The sequence below is a fragment of the Hylobates moloch genome, unplaced genomic scaffold (genome assembly GCF_009828535.3).
Source record: "Hylobates moloch isolate HMO894 unplaced genomic scaffold, HMol_V3 SCAFFOLD_4, whole genome shotgun sequence".
NCBI lineage: Eukaryota > Metazoa > Chordata > Mammalia > Primates > Hylobatidae > Hylobates > Hylobates moloch.
Genome location: NW_026652279.1, coordinates 50,121,329 through 50,137,977, shown reverse-complemented (window position 1 = coordinate 50,137,977; position 16,649 = coordinate 50,121,329). Strand labels below are relative to the sequence as shown.

General features: G+C 40.9%; 3 protein-coding genes across 6 annotated transcripts in view; 2 read left to right on the top strand and 1 right to left on the bottom strand.

The window, feature by feature from the left end:
- CD96 (CD96 molecule) overlaps positions 1-3,021 on the top strand; it is a 122,036-nt gene extending 119,015 nt beyond the window's left edge. The window contains exon 15 of the transcript XR_004247690.2: positions 2,552-3,021. The gene's annotated coding sequence lies outside the window, so the exon portion shown is untranslated. The remainder of the gene's footprint in view (positions 1-2,551) is intronic.
- ZBED2 (zinc finger BED-type containing 2) overlaps positions 1-11,809 on the bottom strand; it is an 85,240-nt gene extending 73,431 nt beyond the window's left edge. Inside the window, exon 1 of one of the 3 annotated variants that reach the window (XM_058437526.1) lies at positions 11,717-11,809. The gene's annotated coding sequence lies outside the window, so the exon portion shown is untranslated. The remainder of the gene's footprint in view (positions 1-11,716) is intronic. The other 2 variants (XM_032150212.2, XM_058437527.1) reach the window with 2 other exon arrangements.
- Positions 11,810-11,962: 153 nt separating this feature from the next.
- Positions 11,963-16,649, top strand: part of PLCXD2 (phosphatidylinositol specific phospholipase C X domain containing 2) — a 52,526-nt gene continuing 47,839 nt past the window's right edge. For both annotated transcript variants that reach the window (XM_058437524.1, XM_032150189.2), the window contains exon 1: positions 11,963-12,698. In XM_058437524.1, the coding sequence (XP_058293507.1) occupies positions 12,536-12,698 (163 nt within the window). In that variant the 5' untranslated portion in view covers positions 11,963-12,535. The remainder of the gene's footprint in view (positions 12,699-16,649) is intronic.

Genomic DNA, 16,649 nt, shown 5'->3' with positions numbered 1-16,649 from the left:
ATAGACTGGATTAAGAAAATGTGGCACATATACACCATGGAATACTATGCAGCCATAAAAAATGATGAGTTCATGTCCTTTGTAGGGACATGGATGAAACTGGAAAACATTCTCAGTAAACTATCGCAAGGACAAAAAACCAAACACCGCATGTTCTCACTCATAGGTGGGAATTGAACAATGAGAACTCATGGACACAGGAAGGGGAACATCACACTCCGGGGACTGTTGTGGGGTGGGGGGAAGGGGCAGGGACAGCATTAGGGATACATCTAATGCTAAATGACGAGTTAATGGGTGCAGGAAATCAACATGGCCCATGGATACATATGTAACAAACCTGCACATTGTGCACATGTACCCTAAAACCCTAAAGTATAATAAAAAAAGAAAAAAAGAAAAAAAAAAGTTTCTGCACAGCAAAAGAAACAATCAACAGAGTAAACAGACAACCTACAGAATAGGAGAAGCTATTTGCAAACTATACAAACAACAAAGGCCTAATATCCAGAATTTAAAGGGAAGTTAAACAAATCAACAAGCAAAAAACAACTCCTTTTAAAAAAATGGACAAAGGACATGAACAGACATTTCTCAAAAGAAGAGATACAAGTGACCAACAAACATGAAAAAATGTTTAACATCACTAATCATTAGAGAAACACAAATCAAAATCTCAATGAGATACCATGTCCCCCCAGCCAGAATGGCCATTATTAAAAAGTAAAAAAACAGATGTTGGCAAGGTTGTGAAGAAAAGAAATGCTTATACACTTTTTTTTTTTTTTTTTTGAGACGGAGTCTCGCTCTGTCGCCCAGGCTGGAGTGCAGTGGTGCTATCTCTGCTCACTGCAAGCTCCACCTCCCGGGTTCACACCATTCTCCTGCCTCAGCCTCCCAAGTAGAGGAGACTACAGGCACCTGCCACCACACACCCGGCTAATTTTTTGTATTTTTAGTAGAGATGGGGTTTCACCATGTTAGCCAGGATGGTCTCGATCTCCTGACCTCATGATCTGCCCGCCTCGGCCTCCCAAAGTGCTGGGATTACAGGCTTGAGCCACTGCGCCCAGCTGCTTATACACTTCTGATGGGAATGTAAGTTAGTCACCGTGGAAAGCAGTCTGCAGATTTCTCAAAGAACTTAAAATAGTGCTACCATTCAACCTAGCAATCACATTACTGGGTGTATACCCAAAGGAAAATAAATTATACTACCAAAACGACATGTGCAAATGTATGTTCATCACTGTGCCCTTCACAGTATCAAAAATACAGAGTCAACCCAGTTGTCTATCATTTGTGGACTGGATAAAAAAAATGTGGTACATATACACTGTGGAATACTATGCAGCCATTAAAAAGAATGAAATCATGTCCTTTGCAGCAACGTGGATGTAGTTGGAGGCCAAAATCCTAAGTGAAGTAATGCAGGAACAGGAAAAAAAAAATACCCCATGTTCTCACTTATAAGTGGGAGCTAAACATTTAGCACATCTGGACATAAATAAGGGAACAATGGACAATGTGGACTAGTAGAGCATAAAGGGAAGGAGGAAGGCATGGGTTGAAAAATTACCTATCAAGTACTATGCTCACTACCTAAATGAAAAGATCTGTACCCCAAACCTCAGCATCACACAATATCCTCATGCAACTTGTACATGTACTCCGTGTATCTAAAATAAAAGTTGAAATTTTAAACAACAAAAAAAAGTTCTATTAAAAAGGGAGAGAGGACTGTATTTTTCAAAAATGTCAATTTAAAGAAAGGCTCTAAAATTATTCTAGATTAAAGGAGGCTAAAGAGACATGACAATTGATTGCAATACCCAACTCCAGATTGAATCCTGTACCAGAAGGGGGGAAATGCTATCAAAGACATTTATTAGATCAGCTGACAAAATTAGAATATGGACAGATGACTAGATAAAAGTATTTATAACTCTGATGTTGTTATATAAGAAATATTTTTATTCTTAGGAAATACACAGTTAATATTTACCAAAGGCCATGATATAAATAACTTAGCCTCAAAGGGTGTGTGTTCATGTATGCATGTATATGTATATGCATACACTTATACATACATACATGCATGTATAGATATACATTTATATGCATACAGAGAGAGATGGAAGCAAATGACAAAGTAAAGGGGGTAAATTGTTAAAGATAGATGAATCTAGGTAGATGGAATAAGTGTGTGTGTGTGTGTGTGTGTGTATGTGTGTGTGTTTTAATATTTTTACTTTTGCAACCTTTTTTGAAGTTTGAAATTATTTCCAAGTAGAAAGTTTAAACACAAAGTACTTGAGCAAGACCCTAATAAAAGATTCTTAATTTGACTCAAAACTACCCTATTTTTCCAAGATTGCAGCCTTTATACAGTATGACAAAATCCAAAATGCTGTTTCATTGGGGTGGAGGCAGGATTGTTTCTCTTTCCTCTGAGCGTTGTTTAATCTGAAAGTTCAGAAAGAAAATAAGCAAGGATTCATCCCGTAAGTTTGCTGTTTTTATATCATTTCTGGGTCTTATTCTGCCCTAGGTATCTGCTGGGATCCACCAAAACTGCAATCAATTTTCCTTTCTTAAGGAGATAATTGGAGCCCTTTGATTTTCCCAAAACTCCAGGGCAAACTTATCCTCTCACTGTTAAACCATTTCATATCAAAGGAAACTAAGCTGTGTTTCTCCAGACTTCACCCGAGAGAGAGACTTTCATTCCTCCCTCAAACCCTTGGGCAGTGCTTTTTGTTGCTACTTTAGTAGAAACTACAGAAACAGTTCACAGTTTACAGCAGTCCCTGCAGCAAGATCCCACACATGTGGCAGAACTGGGCAGACTCCTGCTCAACATTCCTACTGGGGGCTCCCCACACAGGAGTGGGGGCAGGAAGAAGGCTCAGCAATCACTTCTGCAGAAACTCCTCCTACAGAACTTTTACCCATCACCCCAAATTTTGGGTACACAGCTTGACCAATATTTATTTGTTCAATAAATACTATTTGAAGATACTGTCTGTTCTATCTACTGAGATGACATTTTTCGGTTTGCTATTGTTGCTTTAATTTTATGTCAAAATGTGCAATGTCACTCCAAGATGAGGGAATGCGGGCTGTGAACTCTGTTGGACCCAAATGTCCTCAAAGGTGGAAAGTTGCCTTCACTCCTCAACACCCCCACTGTGAGGATGAGGCCAGACACAAAGTAGTATTCAATTCAGTATCATGTGAGTGAATGACAGGAAATGGCAAATGAGTGAGTTGGAGAAAGAAAAATGCCTTGTGGAACAGAGAATTTGCTAAAGGTAGTGATTGTCACTCAAGTATCCTGAGTTGAGCTTTTCTTTTGACTCACTTCACATCACAGACTAATATACCCACTTTAAATCAATGCTCTTCTTCTAATGGTCTTTATTGTGGCATGTCAGTCAGGCCAGGAGAGGTCAGGACCTAAATCTGGGTGGCTTGGCAGATGCCTTAGGCTGAATAGGCCACTGAGTCAGTTTCAAAGTTTAGCCCAGATTGGTAGAATCAGGCAGGAATCATAGGTGCAGAGGAAAAAAAAAAAAAAACAGATCCAAGGAATCAGTGAAGACTCAAGTAAGTAGACACAGAACACCAGTCTAGACAAGTGAGGAAACTTGGTCTAAAACTCTTGGAGCAAGAACATACCTCAGCAGGCTAAGAGTCATAGGAGTTTGAGACCTGAGTCAGAGGGCTCTTGTCTTCTACTTCCTCTGTGTAAATTCATCAGGCTTTAATATTGTACATTCGGTACCAGAAGGGCAGGATGAGCCCTACAAGTGAAACTTTCTCCTGGTCAACTCAAGAGGAGAGAGTTAAGCTTAGGTGGGAAGCTTTCAGTTCTCTACTCTCTTTAAGGAGACAGTCATGTCTCTAATGGCTCGTAATCTTGATTCTTCTCCAGCTTTTGCTCCAGGTTGCCTAAGGTTTGGGCAAATGGATACGATTTCAAGCTTTGGTTTCAAATCTACTCGTAGTCTTCTACTTTACTAAAGTTGGCTGGGCCAAGAGTGAACAGAGCTTTCTTGTGCCTAATTGACATCTTCGTGCCTTTCTTCCAGTCCTAGGACTTTCACATTAGGGGTCACAAGTACCCAAGAATACAGGCGTGTGCCAGAAGGGACTCGAAGCCACACGGCAAACATAGCACATCCAGAACATCAATTTTGTGTGTGTGTGTGCATGTGTGCGTGTGTGTGTAACAAAATGTGAATGAATTCACAAAAACAAACTATGCAGCTTGAAAGAAATGCGAGGACCAATGCTTGTCATGCCTGCCATACAGGGCTCTGAGGAGTGTGCATTTACTCAGCTCCATGATTAGGGCACCTCTGGTGCAAGAATTGAGAAGCTTTGCCCTCGGGCTGCACAAACATCAATCCTACCACTGTGGAGGTGATAGAGGCACTAAAGGTGACTTCCACCCAGGTCATTCATACTTCCCACTCTGAGAGCTTCATTAGGTGTTTTCTGAACCTGGCTTCCTGAGCTAAGAGCATCTCATCCTGGGTGCTGAATGCAGGGAGAGGGTAGAGAAAATGTTGAGGTGTCCCCAGAGGCTAGAACATGTTACCAGTATAAAGGTACTCCCCAAAACAGAATCTCAAGCTTTTGCTGGTAGCAGCATGATTTTAGAATATTAGGTCCATATTTATATAGAAGTTCTGTTAGTCCCGACTACAGCAAATGAAGTCAAAGATTTGAGTGAGGAAAGATAACAAAGAGGAAAGAAAGGCTTAACTGTGTAGAGATAAAAGGTATCTACAGCCAGCAGAGGGAAAAAAAACGAGTATGGTTGGAAAGACCATGAAGTTCATGTAGTTCAATCATGCATCAAGTGCTTCAATTCTATCATGTTACTGTCTTATTGGTGCCAAGCTTGGCTTGGATGCTTCCAGTTATAGGAACTCACTTCCTCCTCTACTTCATTATATTGCCTAACTCTGACTTCTAGAATATTCTCCTTTATACTTGGCTGAAACAGAAAGATGTGTGACATAAATTTTACTTTCTCTTTTATTTCTGCTACTCAAAGGAAGAGGAAGCTGTGGGTGCAGATGTTGCTAAGATAAACTACAACTTCCTCCATGACCAGTTTGTGCAGTTTAGGAAGGGCAGAGCCGAACACGTGGCTGAGTTGGGGAGTTAACCACAGACACTTAAGCAAATCAGAATCCTCTGAAACAAAATCATCAAAAGGCCAAGAAGCATCGTAAGGGCTCTTGGCTACAACCTAACATTCAGAGAGAGTTGATCACAGAGAGTTGTTGACACACTAAAAATTCATTACTTTTATTTACATTGAAATTTATTTACTTTATTAAAAAAAATTTTGTTGGTCAAGGTTGTTTGCACAAACTTGTAATTTTAATATTTAAAAAGTTGGAAGAGAATGATAGTATTAGGTAATGATAATATTACTAATTTTTACTCCATGGATGAGGTGGCATCATGCTATTTCCAATTGATAGTGGCAACCCAAATTGCAGAGTCATGTTGTTAAAAGAATGCATTCCCAAGATTAGATTGGTTAAATGATAACAAATGCACAGAGGTCATTCTGTTGTGACTGAAGCTCAAGTGATTACTAATATACACATTAATACAACAATGTCTCCTAATAATAGAATAATTCTTATAATTCTAGGAACTTTGGGGTGGGGTAGCCTGGAGAAAAAAAAGGTAAGGGTGGCAGATCAAATTGGTTTTCCTGCTAGTTGAGATCAACTATCTCTGCCAAAATATTCTTCTCTAATTGCATAAAGTTATATGCAATTGTTAATGGATAAGAATTGTTTACTCTGCCATTCTACCTATTTTAACTTTTTAAAAAAGAGAAATTTGTTGACATTTCAAAGCCTTGATCTCAAACATTTGAGACATAAAAATCCCCTGAGGAGAACATTTTAAACACAGGAAGAAAAGATGCCATCCCCAGAGGATCTGATGCAGGAGGGTTGGCATTTGATCCAGAAATCTGTATATTGCATAAACTCCTAGTTGTTCCTGTTGCTGGTGATCTACAGACATTTTTAGGATAATTGACACTGACAGAACATATTATGTGTGCCTGAAGTGAGCCTTGAATACCAGCAGGTGGCTCTATAACATCTTATATCAGGGACTTTGCAGCTAACTAGCTAACTAGCTAGAAAATAAAGGCTCTGAGGCCTTTATTTCCTCTCAATTACCTTTTCAGGGATTGGAGGTGGCGTGGGAAGGAGAAATGGAAGAGGATGCTGGAATGTGCTGTGGTAGACGGAAATGAATGGATATTAAAACGAATTTTACAATCATCACTTGTTAGTAGCTCCTCTCAAAAGTATTATAGTAGCCACTATTATTAAAATAAATTTTCTGAAAGCATACCAGAAAAACTTAATGTCCAATAAATTTAAAAGGCACAGAGGCTCTTAGGGTCTTCCTGAACACCAAGCTTTCAAATCTGGGAGAAACAATCTTATGGCCAGCCATTGCTGCCATTCACTCTTGTCTCATTACAGAATCCCAGTTGTGGGACATAAATACCAAGTGGGCATGAGATAATATAGACAACGCTACTTCCTGCTTAAGCTGCTGCTTCTCTGCTACCCAGTTTCTCAAGGACACACCACCTGGGTATAATCTGGGAATGGGTCACAGTAACAATGACAAAACAATGGTCTCTGGCTCTACCCCAATCAACAAAACAACTGGATCCCAATCCTCTGTCTTCTGATGTCAGGAATGTGTAAGGTGTATCGTGTGTCCACAAGTGTGTGCCTCAGTGTCTCCATTTCCTTGGAGGCTCCTGAAGATCCCCAGTTGCTGCAATGATGTCACTCTTCCTGGAGGTAATTGCTGCTGCTGTCGTCATGTCCCAGCACCACCTATGTTGGTTGCATCTCCTCATTCTCCTCTGATCCTTATCATACGGTCTTTTGGCTTGAGCTGGGTGAAGAAGCTTGGAAATGACTAGGAATAAACTCTACTGGTACGAGGCCATAAAGCAAAGCAGCTTCTACTGCATCCCATCTTTCATTTACTTGGCTCCTCATTTCAGTCCCTTATTCCTTTTCCACCCACCCCACTCCCTAGTCAGAAAAAAAAAAAAAAATTGTGTGTGACACATCACTGTGGAACTCAAAGCATCATATAACGTCACTCCCCTCTAGGCAACATCCCTCGACCAAATACATGCCTGTGTTCTGATTCTGCTTGGGATCTGTTCCTTCCCCATCTAGCACACAGCCTGGGAAGTAAGACAGTGCTAGGGCTTAGCTCTGAGGACCAGGGACAGCCCTGGTCCCAATATCATTAAATAAATATGCTTCCTCCAAGGCTTTCTGGGTGCCTTTAATCTGGTAAAATCAAGCCGGCTTATCCTGCCAATTACATATGCCTGAATGGCAAGCTGTTTTGGTGCTTTATCTGGGATCCTCACTACTCATTTATCACGTGAATCCAAATAAAACAAACCACTTGTAAAGTACAGATATTTCAAACAATAATGGAGTCTCCAAATAGAGGGCAAAGGCTATAGTCAGCTCTTCAGGAATCCAGCAGGGTCTTTACCATTACATGTCACCTATTATTATTGTAACCCTGGTAAAGGCTGTTTATGAACAAAGCATATTAAAAAGCTTAGAAAATTTTTTTATATTGACAAGAGGGGCCATTGCAGGTTTTTGAGAAGGGAAGCAAAATTATTCACATTGCATTTTGGAAGATAATTATGGCAGAATGGGGAATGGTTGGGGAAATAAGAGTGTAATGGAGAAAAAAATTCCAGAAAACAAATTTGTATATGTATTTACGTAAATGAGATGGGTTGTATTCAATAAAAATGGATGAACAGTTTCATGAGGTGTTCAAGTAATAAAAAATAATTTAAGAGGTAGGGAAGCTACTCACTCAGGCCTTATAATTACAGGTCCTTGGGGTGAGAAGTGGGGTTGGGGAGGCAAGCATCAGAGTTAAGAAAGGCCATGCATTTAGTCTCTATGCGCTAGGTCTTTGCATTTTTTCTCACTTTTCATTGCTTAGATAATTGTTTCAGTGATTTATCTGAAAGACTCTTTATTTCCCCCAAGCATTCTCCATTCTGCCATAGTTACCTTCCTAAAGTACAATGTGAATCATTTTACTCCCTTTCTCAACAACCTGCAATGGCCATTTTTGTCAATAGAAAAAAAAAAAAAGTGCAACTCTTTAATATGCTTTGGTCATAAACAGCCTTTACCAGGTTTACAATAACAGGTAACGTGTAATGGGAAGCCCTTGACACAATGATCAAGAGATTTGGAGTCACAGCTATGCAACTCACTAGCTATGAGATCTTGGACAGAGTTATGTAGCCACTAAGCCTCAGTATCCTTTGTAAAATGGGAACAGTAATAGTATCTAATTCACTGGGCTCATGTGAAGATTAAATGAGAGTAAATGAACTATATTTCCCACTTCTCTCATATGCCACTCTAGTATATTTTCTGTTTCTCACATCTATCATTCATTGTTATAGCTTTGCCTCTGTTTTCCCAGCTACATATGCCTCTCCCATGCCAAAACCCTCCATCCATTTTCCATGAGCAAAACTTTTCTCAGAATTCAAGAACTAGTTTGAATACCACATCCTCTAACAGTGCATCCCTTGGCTCTTCCTCCATCAAAATATATACCTCTTTATTATCCTCCACTTGTGTGTCTCTGTTATCCCTTCATTCTGCCTGATATTACGATTTGTAATTCACATATTTGACTCTTCTTTCTACTGGATTATATATTATCTAAGGATCATTTCACTTTTCTTCCACTCCTAGGACCTACCAGAATGATTTATACACAAAAAGCATTCCATTTTGTTGTAATTATTTATTAAAATTTACTTCAAAATTTCAGTCCTCTTGTAATTGAGTTCTCTTCTTTTGATGTCATAATATAGAATGTATAAAAATATGGGTGGATCACGAGGTCAGGAGATGGAGACCATCCTGGCTAACATGGTGAAACCCCGTCTCTACTAAAAATACAACAAATTAGCGGGGCGCGGTGGTTGGCGCCTATAATCCCAGCTACTCGGGAGGCTGAGGCAGGAGAATGGCGTGAACCCGGGAGGTGGAGCTTGCAGTGAGCCGAGATCGCGCCACTGCACTCCAGCCTGGGCGACAGAGCGAGACTCCGTCTCAAAAAAAACAAAAATAAAAAATAAAAAAATAAAAATATTTTTCCCTATACATCTATGGCATAATAGAAAAATCCCACTGGTAATTTGGTTTCCATGACATAATATGATAAAAAAAATTATCTTAGAGATTGTTAGCTGAGTTTTTTAAAGCAAATTTATTTTATGATTATAAAAGTTATGTAAAAACATTATAAAATCTTGGAAAAGAGAGAAAAAGCACTGCATATCCTACCTGTCAAACATGAGCCTGTTCTCTAAGGCCTTGCTACTCAAAGTGTAGTCTGGGCCAGGAGTATCTGCATTGGCTAGAAGCTTGTTGAATATTTAGACTATCAGGTCCATCTCAAATTGATTTAATCAGAATATGATTGATTTACATATTAATATCTGAAAAGCACTGCTCTAAGACACTCCTTAGAACTCAGCAGAGCATGACATTTACCAAGAGCTTTTACCAAGCATCTCCCTCCTTCCAATAAATACTGAGCACCTGCTATATGCCAAGTACTGTACTAGACACTGTATTTTCATTTGCTAGATTTTTCCCAGGACTGACTCAGGAATATATGGAAAAAGTGTTGCCCTCCTTTTGAATTGTTTTCTTGGGCAAATCAAGTAACTGTAAATTTAAAATCTGCCAATTTCAGAGAGGTGCAAATCATCTCATTCTGAAGTGGTTCTACTTCAAGTTCTCACTCGGTGATGTTGCTAAGTCTCTAAAATTTGATGCTTTTTTGCTTTTTTTTTTTTTTTTTGAGATGGAGTCTCACTCTGTCACCAAGCTGGAGTGCAGTGGCAGATCTCGGCTCACTGCAACCTCCGCCCCACCGGGTTCAAGCGATTCTCCTGTCTCAGCCTCCTGAGTAGCTGGGGCTACAGGCATGCGCCACCACACCCAGCTAATTTTTGTATTTTTAGTAGTGATGGGGTTTCACCATGTTTGCCAGGATGGTCTTGATCTCTTGACCTCGTGATCCACCCTTCTCGGCCTCCCAAAGTGCTGGGATTACAGGCGTGAGCCACTGTGCCCGGCCAAATTTGATGCTTTCTAAATATCACTCATTCCTTTCATTAACAGCTGAAAAATAAGGGGAAAAAAGGCACTAAAATCAACATTTCACAGTAGAGACTAAATAATACATTGTGTTTGCCTTACACCGCTTCCACAAAGTTTTGTGTTTCGAAATTTTAGGCTGAAGAGAAGCCCTGAAAGCTGTCACTTCAAAAATAAATCTTAAGACATTACTTCACAGAGTGATTTTTCTAGGAGAGTGGGTGGGAGGAAAAAGCCCAAAAACATTGTTGATACAAACAGGTAGGTGACATATTACCAATATCCTGTGGTATACTTAAAAACAAAGAATACCATGTTTATATTGAAGTACCCTTTAAGCATTGGAAGATATATGAAAAATATTACACACTTTCTTAACATACAAGTGATAATCCTCCAGACCAAACCAAACAAACAAAACAGAAAAACTGGGAATATTATGCAGCAAAGCAGGTTTAAATGAATGTTAAGAATAGCCTAGAAAAGGAAATATTGATAAGATGTCAAAAGGGGCCACTATGCAGCAGGAGTTATGTGTATGGAAAGGTGGTTTGGGGCTCAGAAGATAAGGTGGGGCCATTTGGTGATTAAATGTTAGCTGACCTACAGCTCTGTATATGAGCCTTCAGTCTTGTCTTAGCTCAGGCAACCGCTTTCTTTTCCCATAAGGTCCTCTGGAGTTACTGAGGACCTGCCTGGCCTGGAGACTTCCAGGACCCCTACCATCAAGCCCTCCGGAACCCTACCATCAACCCCTACGGGTCCCTACCATCAAGCCCAGGGTGCTTTTCTTGATTTGTCTGTTTGCCAGGATGTCCCTGTGATTTTCATGTGCAAAGTCCTCAGATCAGCAGAGACCTCGTAGTTTTCCGTCACGGAGAAGTACCATTTGAAGGAGTAGGGAACACTGCAGAAAGCAGGGAAATGGGTTTGTATGCCTACGAGCCTCCATACTAGCGAGACTCGTTCCAAAATGGGATTTCCAATAGTGCCACCACATTCAGCTCCCTGAATGCTCTCAGACTTTCATTTCATCTACTAAAGGGAATTATATCAGCAACCCTCCCTGCCTGGTGGGGGTACTGTGAAGAGCAAATGGGACAAGGAATTTGAAAGAAGGTTCCAAACAACAGGACAATACAAATATGTTTCATTATTGCCTCCTCTGTAAAATGGGAATAACTGCACAGAACTGCCGCGTAGTGATGTGTAGGTGAAGCTTAATTATGTAATGCCTGAAACACAAACCATCCTAGATGTTGTCATCCAAATATGAGATACAGCACCTTTCTGGGCCTCTTACCTATCATATTTCTGCTGCTTCTGTGGTTTACGGAAAATGTAACCCTTTCCGTGTGTGTATGGGTGTGTGTGCGCGCGTGTCTGAAAGAAGGAAGGAAACATTAGCGGTCGCGGTGAACATCTGAGTGCTGACTGTGTGAGGGGCTGGAGGAAAGAGGACCTACCTATCTGAGGACCGACTGGCCGAAGCCTGCAAGTTTCCACGAATGCAGTCGCTGCCGCGGCGTCTGTCTACACACACACACACAGGAAGGCAGGAGTAACGGAGGGAGGAGACTGGGGAGCAGGGGAGGCGTGGGAGCGGGACAGAGGGGCAGCCCAGAGGGCGCTGGCCAATCGGAACGCGCTCCGCCAGCGGCCAATCACGGGCCGCCTAGCCCGGCAAATCTGCCCGGCAGTGCGGGGAGGGGCTGCTGGGAGTCGGGGTGCAGCCTGCTGCACTTCTGTGTGTCTTTCAGGACGCCACAGGGCAGGGGGCGTCTGTGCAGAGAAGCGGGGGAGTGAGTAGCAGGCAGGCCCAGCTTGTGTACCAGCCCAGTGACATATATAGAAACATAAATCAGGCTAGAGCCGGCGCGCCTGGGCGCGCACAAGTGTATGGACCCGCAGGCGTGTCTGTACACTGGGTGGGCACCTGTCTTGTGAGTGGCTCCGGGTGTGGCTGCTCCTCGGACTTTCAGTTTCTGTAAGATTTATCTCTAGGGGCCTACCTTCCCCCCATCTCCAGAGGGGAACGTAAGAAGTTTAACGGAGCTGGGACTGAGCAGATTAAGGGAGTGGAGCAGAGGCTGGGCCGGAGAGAGTGGGGACTGCGAGTGCTAGTGGGTAAGGATCCATCTGTTTGCCCCGTCCCCCAGCCAGAAAGGCATTTTGGAAAGACTGGCGTGGCAAGCGTCGCCCTGAAACGTCCACAGAGCCCGAGAAGTGATGATCACTGAGTGAGTGGCACTGGGCTGAGACTGGCCAGTTTGTTAACAACAGGGATGCTAGCAGTTAGGAAGGCCAGGAGGAAACTCAGGATGGGGACCATCTGCTCCCCCAACCCCAGCGGGACAAAGACATCATCGGAGGTCTGCAATGCCGACTGGATGGCCTCGCTCCCCCCTCACCTCCACAACCTCCCCCTTTCCAATCTGGCAATCCCAGGTATTCGTCTATTCCTACTTGTTCCCACTGTATTTAATTCTGCCATTTTAGTGTTGTTAAGGGGTTGGGTTGCTTTTCTATTGTGCTGAGAAATTAATTGTCAGTGACCCCTTTTTATTTCCAAACCAAAAACTTAACACTGAAGCAGCTGCTTTAAAGAGATTTCAGTACACTGCATCATTGGTAAAAGGACTCATGAAAACAGAAGCATCATGGTTTTTGCTTGTGGTTTTTTTGTTTGTTTGTTTGTTTGCTTATATTTGCTAGCCCCATTCTAAGAATATTATCCTTCTTACTGTTGTTATGTGTATGTGAGGGGTGCATTGACTTAAATCACTTGAAGGGGAAATCAAAGGTAATGAATTAAAAGTCACAAACAATTTAGATCTGGATCAAACTTAAAACTGAAAAATATTTTATTTCTCATTTATCTGACCTTGTGTATTGGAAAAACAAAAAATGGATAAGCATTAGAGAATAGGTTCAGAATCAGAACTGAGTATAAAGACACATTTTTGTTGTTAGAAAAGCCAGAATAGAGAATGCAGACTCTCATCACAGGCAGTCATTAGGTGTGATGAGGTGGTGGTGTTTGAAGCTTTGTCTCTGTATATATGTATGTATACAGGTGTCTGCCTGACTGATTTAGAACTGCAGCCTTGAAAAGCACTTCTGCTCCAGCCACTGTCTCTCTGCCGGAGGTTTTATGCCTTGACATCATTTGTTAAATGTGTCCTCTTCCTTCCACTCAGAAGGTGGTTATTGTATGATTTCTAGGGAAGGATATTTGGACAGTGAGTTTGGCCTGGTGTGCTGAGCAAGTCCTACAAATGCTGACACTGGAAAGCACTCCTAGAAGCAGGGGATGGACTACTGCCAATCCTTTCTTTCACTCGGAGACATAACAATTGAAGTTCACCCACAGACTACCAGACAAACTCCCAAGCATTCCCTAGACCCGTCTGGGTTTTTTTGAGGTTTGATTGGTTTTTTTGTTTGTTTGTTTTTGGTGGCTGAAAATCTGACCTCATGCAACTCCCAATCTTTGCTTTCTGTGCACGAGGAAGAGCAGTGCTGGCTTCACATGCAGGCTTTTCTTTACTCACCTCCTCTTTTGGGTGTCTTCCAGGTTCATTGTCCTCATAGGCCCCAGTTGCTTTGGAGCAAGGAGAGGGCTGCGAAATTTCTTTATAGTTATGATCATGTATGTTTTATCAGCCATTGACTACAGCTCCTTGGGAAATGCCAGACGGGCATGCTTCAGAACAGGTCTTTTCCATGTTTAATTGGTGCCTGTGGAGTTGTCACTGAAATGATGCATGGGCCACTTTTAACATTAGTCATTTGCCTTCAGGCCTTCTGATGGAATTATTTTGTTGAGTGATATGGCAGGTAATATGTGTTTGCAAACAGAATGGCATCTTAGGCAGGCCCTAAATGGCTGTGTCATTCAGGGCATGTCCGGGGTAGGTTGGGGCTTCCTCCTTCCTTGTTGTACTTTGAATGGCTCAAACCATAACACCAGCTCTGCTAGTGGGTTAGCTGTGTACTCTGACCCCGTGACTGTAGAAAGGAGTTGGGCATTTGTTCTGTGATCCGTAGGATATTTCACAGTTACTAGAATTGCTAGGGTAGCGGGGGAGCAAATAGCTGAAGCCAGCTGCTGAAACTGGAAATTATATGATTAGCCACCATGGAGATCACGCGAATTCTTTCACCCTGCTTTGTGAAGTCCGGTCCTGCTAAGCAAAAAGAAAAAAAAATGGCTTTGACTCCTCAAAAGATGCTGAATTCACTACTGTGAAATGCCGTTTCCTCAGCAGTGGAAAGGACATTAAGTGTATGTATGTGTAGGCTCAAGACAAGAAAATCACATATTAAATGCTAGCCATTCATGGACTTCCCCCTACTAGTTCTCTTTCCTCTACCTCGAGCTTCATACTCACCAGATAAAGGCTAGCAGTCAAGTTCTACCAATCCTTGCTGAGAAATCCTGAAATATAGAAGGCATTTGGGAAATGGGGGCCATCATCGTCCCCCCACTTCCTCTTTAACTCTTCCCTCTTATCATCATCTGCATCATAATAGCTATTATGTACTGAGCACCACCACGCAGCACCCATTGGCATACATTACTCCAGTCCTCATAACTCCATGAAGTAGGTATTAACATCCTCACTTTAGAGTTAAGAAAATTATCGTTCAAAGAGGTTAAGTAATTTTCTCAAGATCACACAAATAGTAAGTGGTAGATGTTGTATTTAAGCCCCTGTGTAGCTGCAAAACCCAGGCACTGTCTCTGTGCCCCTGAGGGGTCCTTGGGAATGGCAGAGCAGTGGGTGTAGTCTTTAACTGAAAGTCAGTTTCTTCAAACCATCCTCTGCAGTGAATGAAAGAATTTTTAAAAGCGACTGGTATTTGTCTAAGTGATTATCACTTTGAATATGTAGGTAGATATATACATATTATATGCACATATACTTATGTACATACATACATATTATATATACATATGTCTGTTTAGAATTGAAACCGGTAAGTTTTAAATTCAATTTTAGTGCTTCAACCTGTTGTGTGTGTGTGCGCACGTGTGTGCACGCCCAGATGCCCAATCTGGGGCATCTATAGGACTGGGTCAGATCTATCAGGATGGCGATGGGGCGGGGGACACGGGAAAGGGCAAGCCTTCTGGCAACAATAGCAGAAATTAGATGGAGTAAACTATGTCACGTTTGAGTGCACCTGCTGCCTTTGCCTAAGTCTTGATGGGAGAGAACATGTGTGAATGTGCACCTCTCAACAGAGCCTTGATGTATTATTTTACTTCCGCAACTGTTAAGGACACCTGTTAATGGCCAATACCACCAAACATATTAAAATATCTTGGAGAAGAACCTCAAAATAATTCTCATTGCTAACTGTATAGAATCATTTGATGTCTGAAGGATAAAGGATCCAGACATCATAAAAGACAGAGTTTTTAATTAAAGCTTTAAACTCTACAAGCATTTTCACTGATTTTTGTGAAAGCATGATATTCTCTGTGGACAAATGGACTAATGGGAAGACATTTCTCTACAACGTATACTGCTTTTCAATGAATTTTTTTCTCTGTACATTTTAATGCTATTCCATTTTTTAAAAAACACTTTCTTATTAAATGTAAACTGCTTGGTTTACATTTTGGGAAGGTTCTATTGGGAAGAGCCTTGAACTTAAGGGTTGCAAAATTTATTGTTGATTCTTGCTGTGTAATATTGAAGAAGTATCTAAATTTCTCAGGACATAGTTTCTTTACTTGTAATTAAGATATTGGGTTAAATGAAATATAGAGTCCTTTCCAGATTAAAAATTATGTGATTAATTTGAGGTTTGTTTGTCAGTTTTATTTTGTTGCCTGTTCTTTGTCCAATGTAGAAAGAGCTGGAAGGAATGATTGGGTCATTTTAGGTCTAAAGGCTATTTTCTTTTATGCCTCTTCAAAACAAGAAAATGTGTAAACAAGGTTTCACAATTTCCAGAATGAAGCAGGGTCTATTCACTTTAGCATCTTAAAAGGGGCTGTGGATTACTTGATGTAAATGAACTTTTACCTCACCAGACCCTAAGTGCACTTTAAGAAACCTCCATATATATATATATATATATACACACACACACATATATGTGTATATATACATACACATATATGTGTATATATGTATATATATACACACATATGTATATATGTGTATATATGTATATATACACATATATGTGTATATATATACATATGTGTATATATGTGTATATATGTACCTTCATCATACATAGTTTTTTAAAAAAGAACTAATTAGAATAAATTTTAAACCAGAGATATAAATAACATGTTACAGAAGCACACAGAATAGAAAGATTAATTCCACCTTCTGAGATTAGGAACTACCTTGTTGAGAAAATAGCATTTGATCT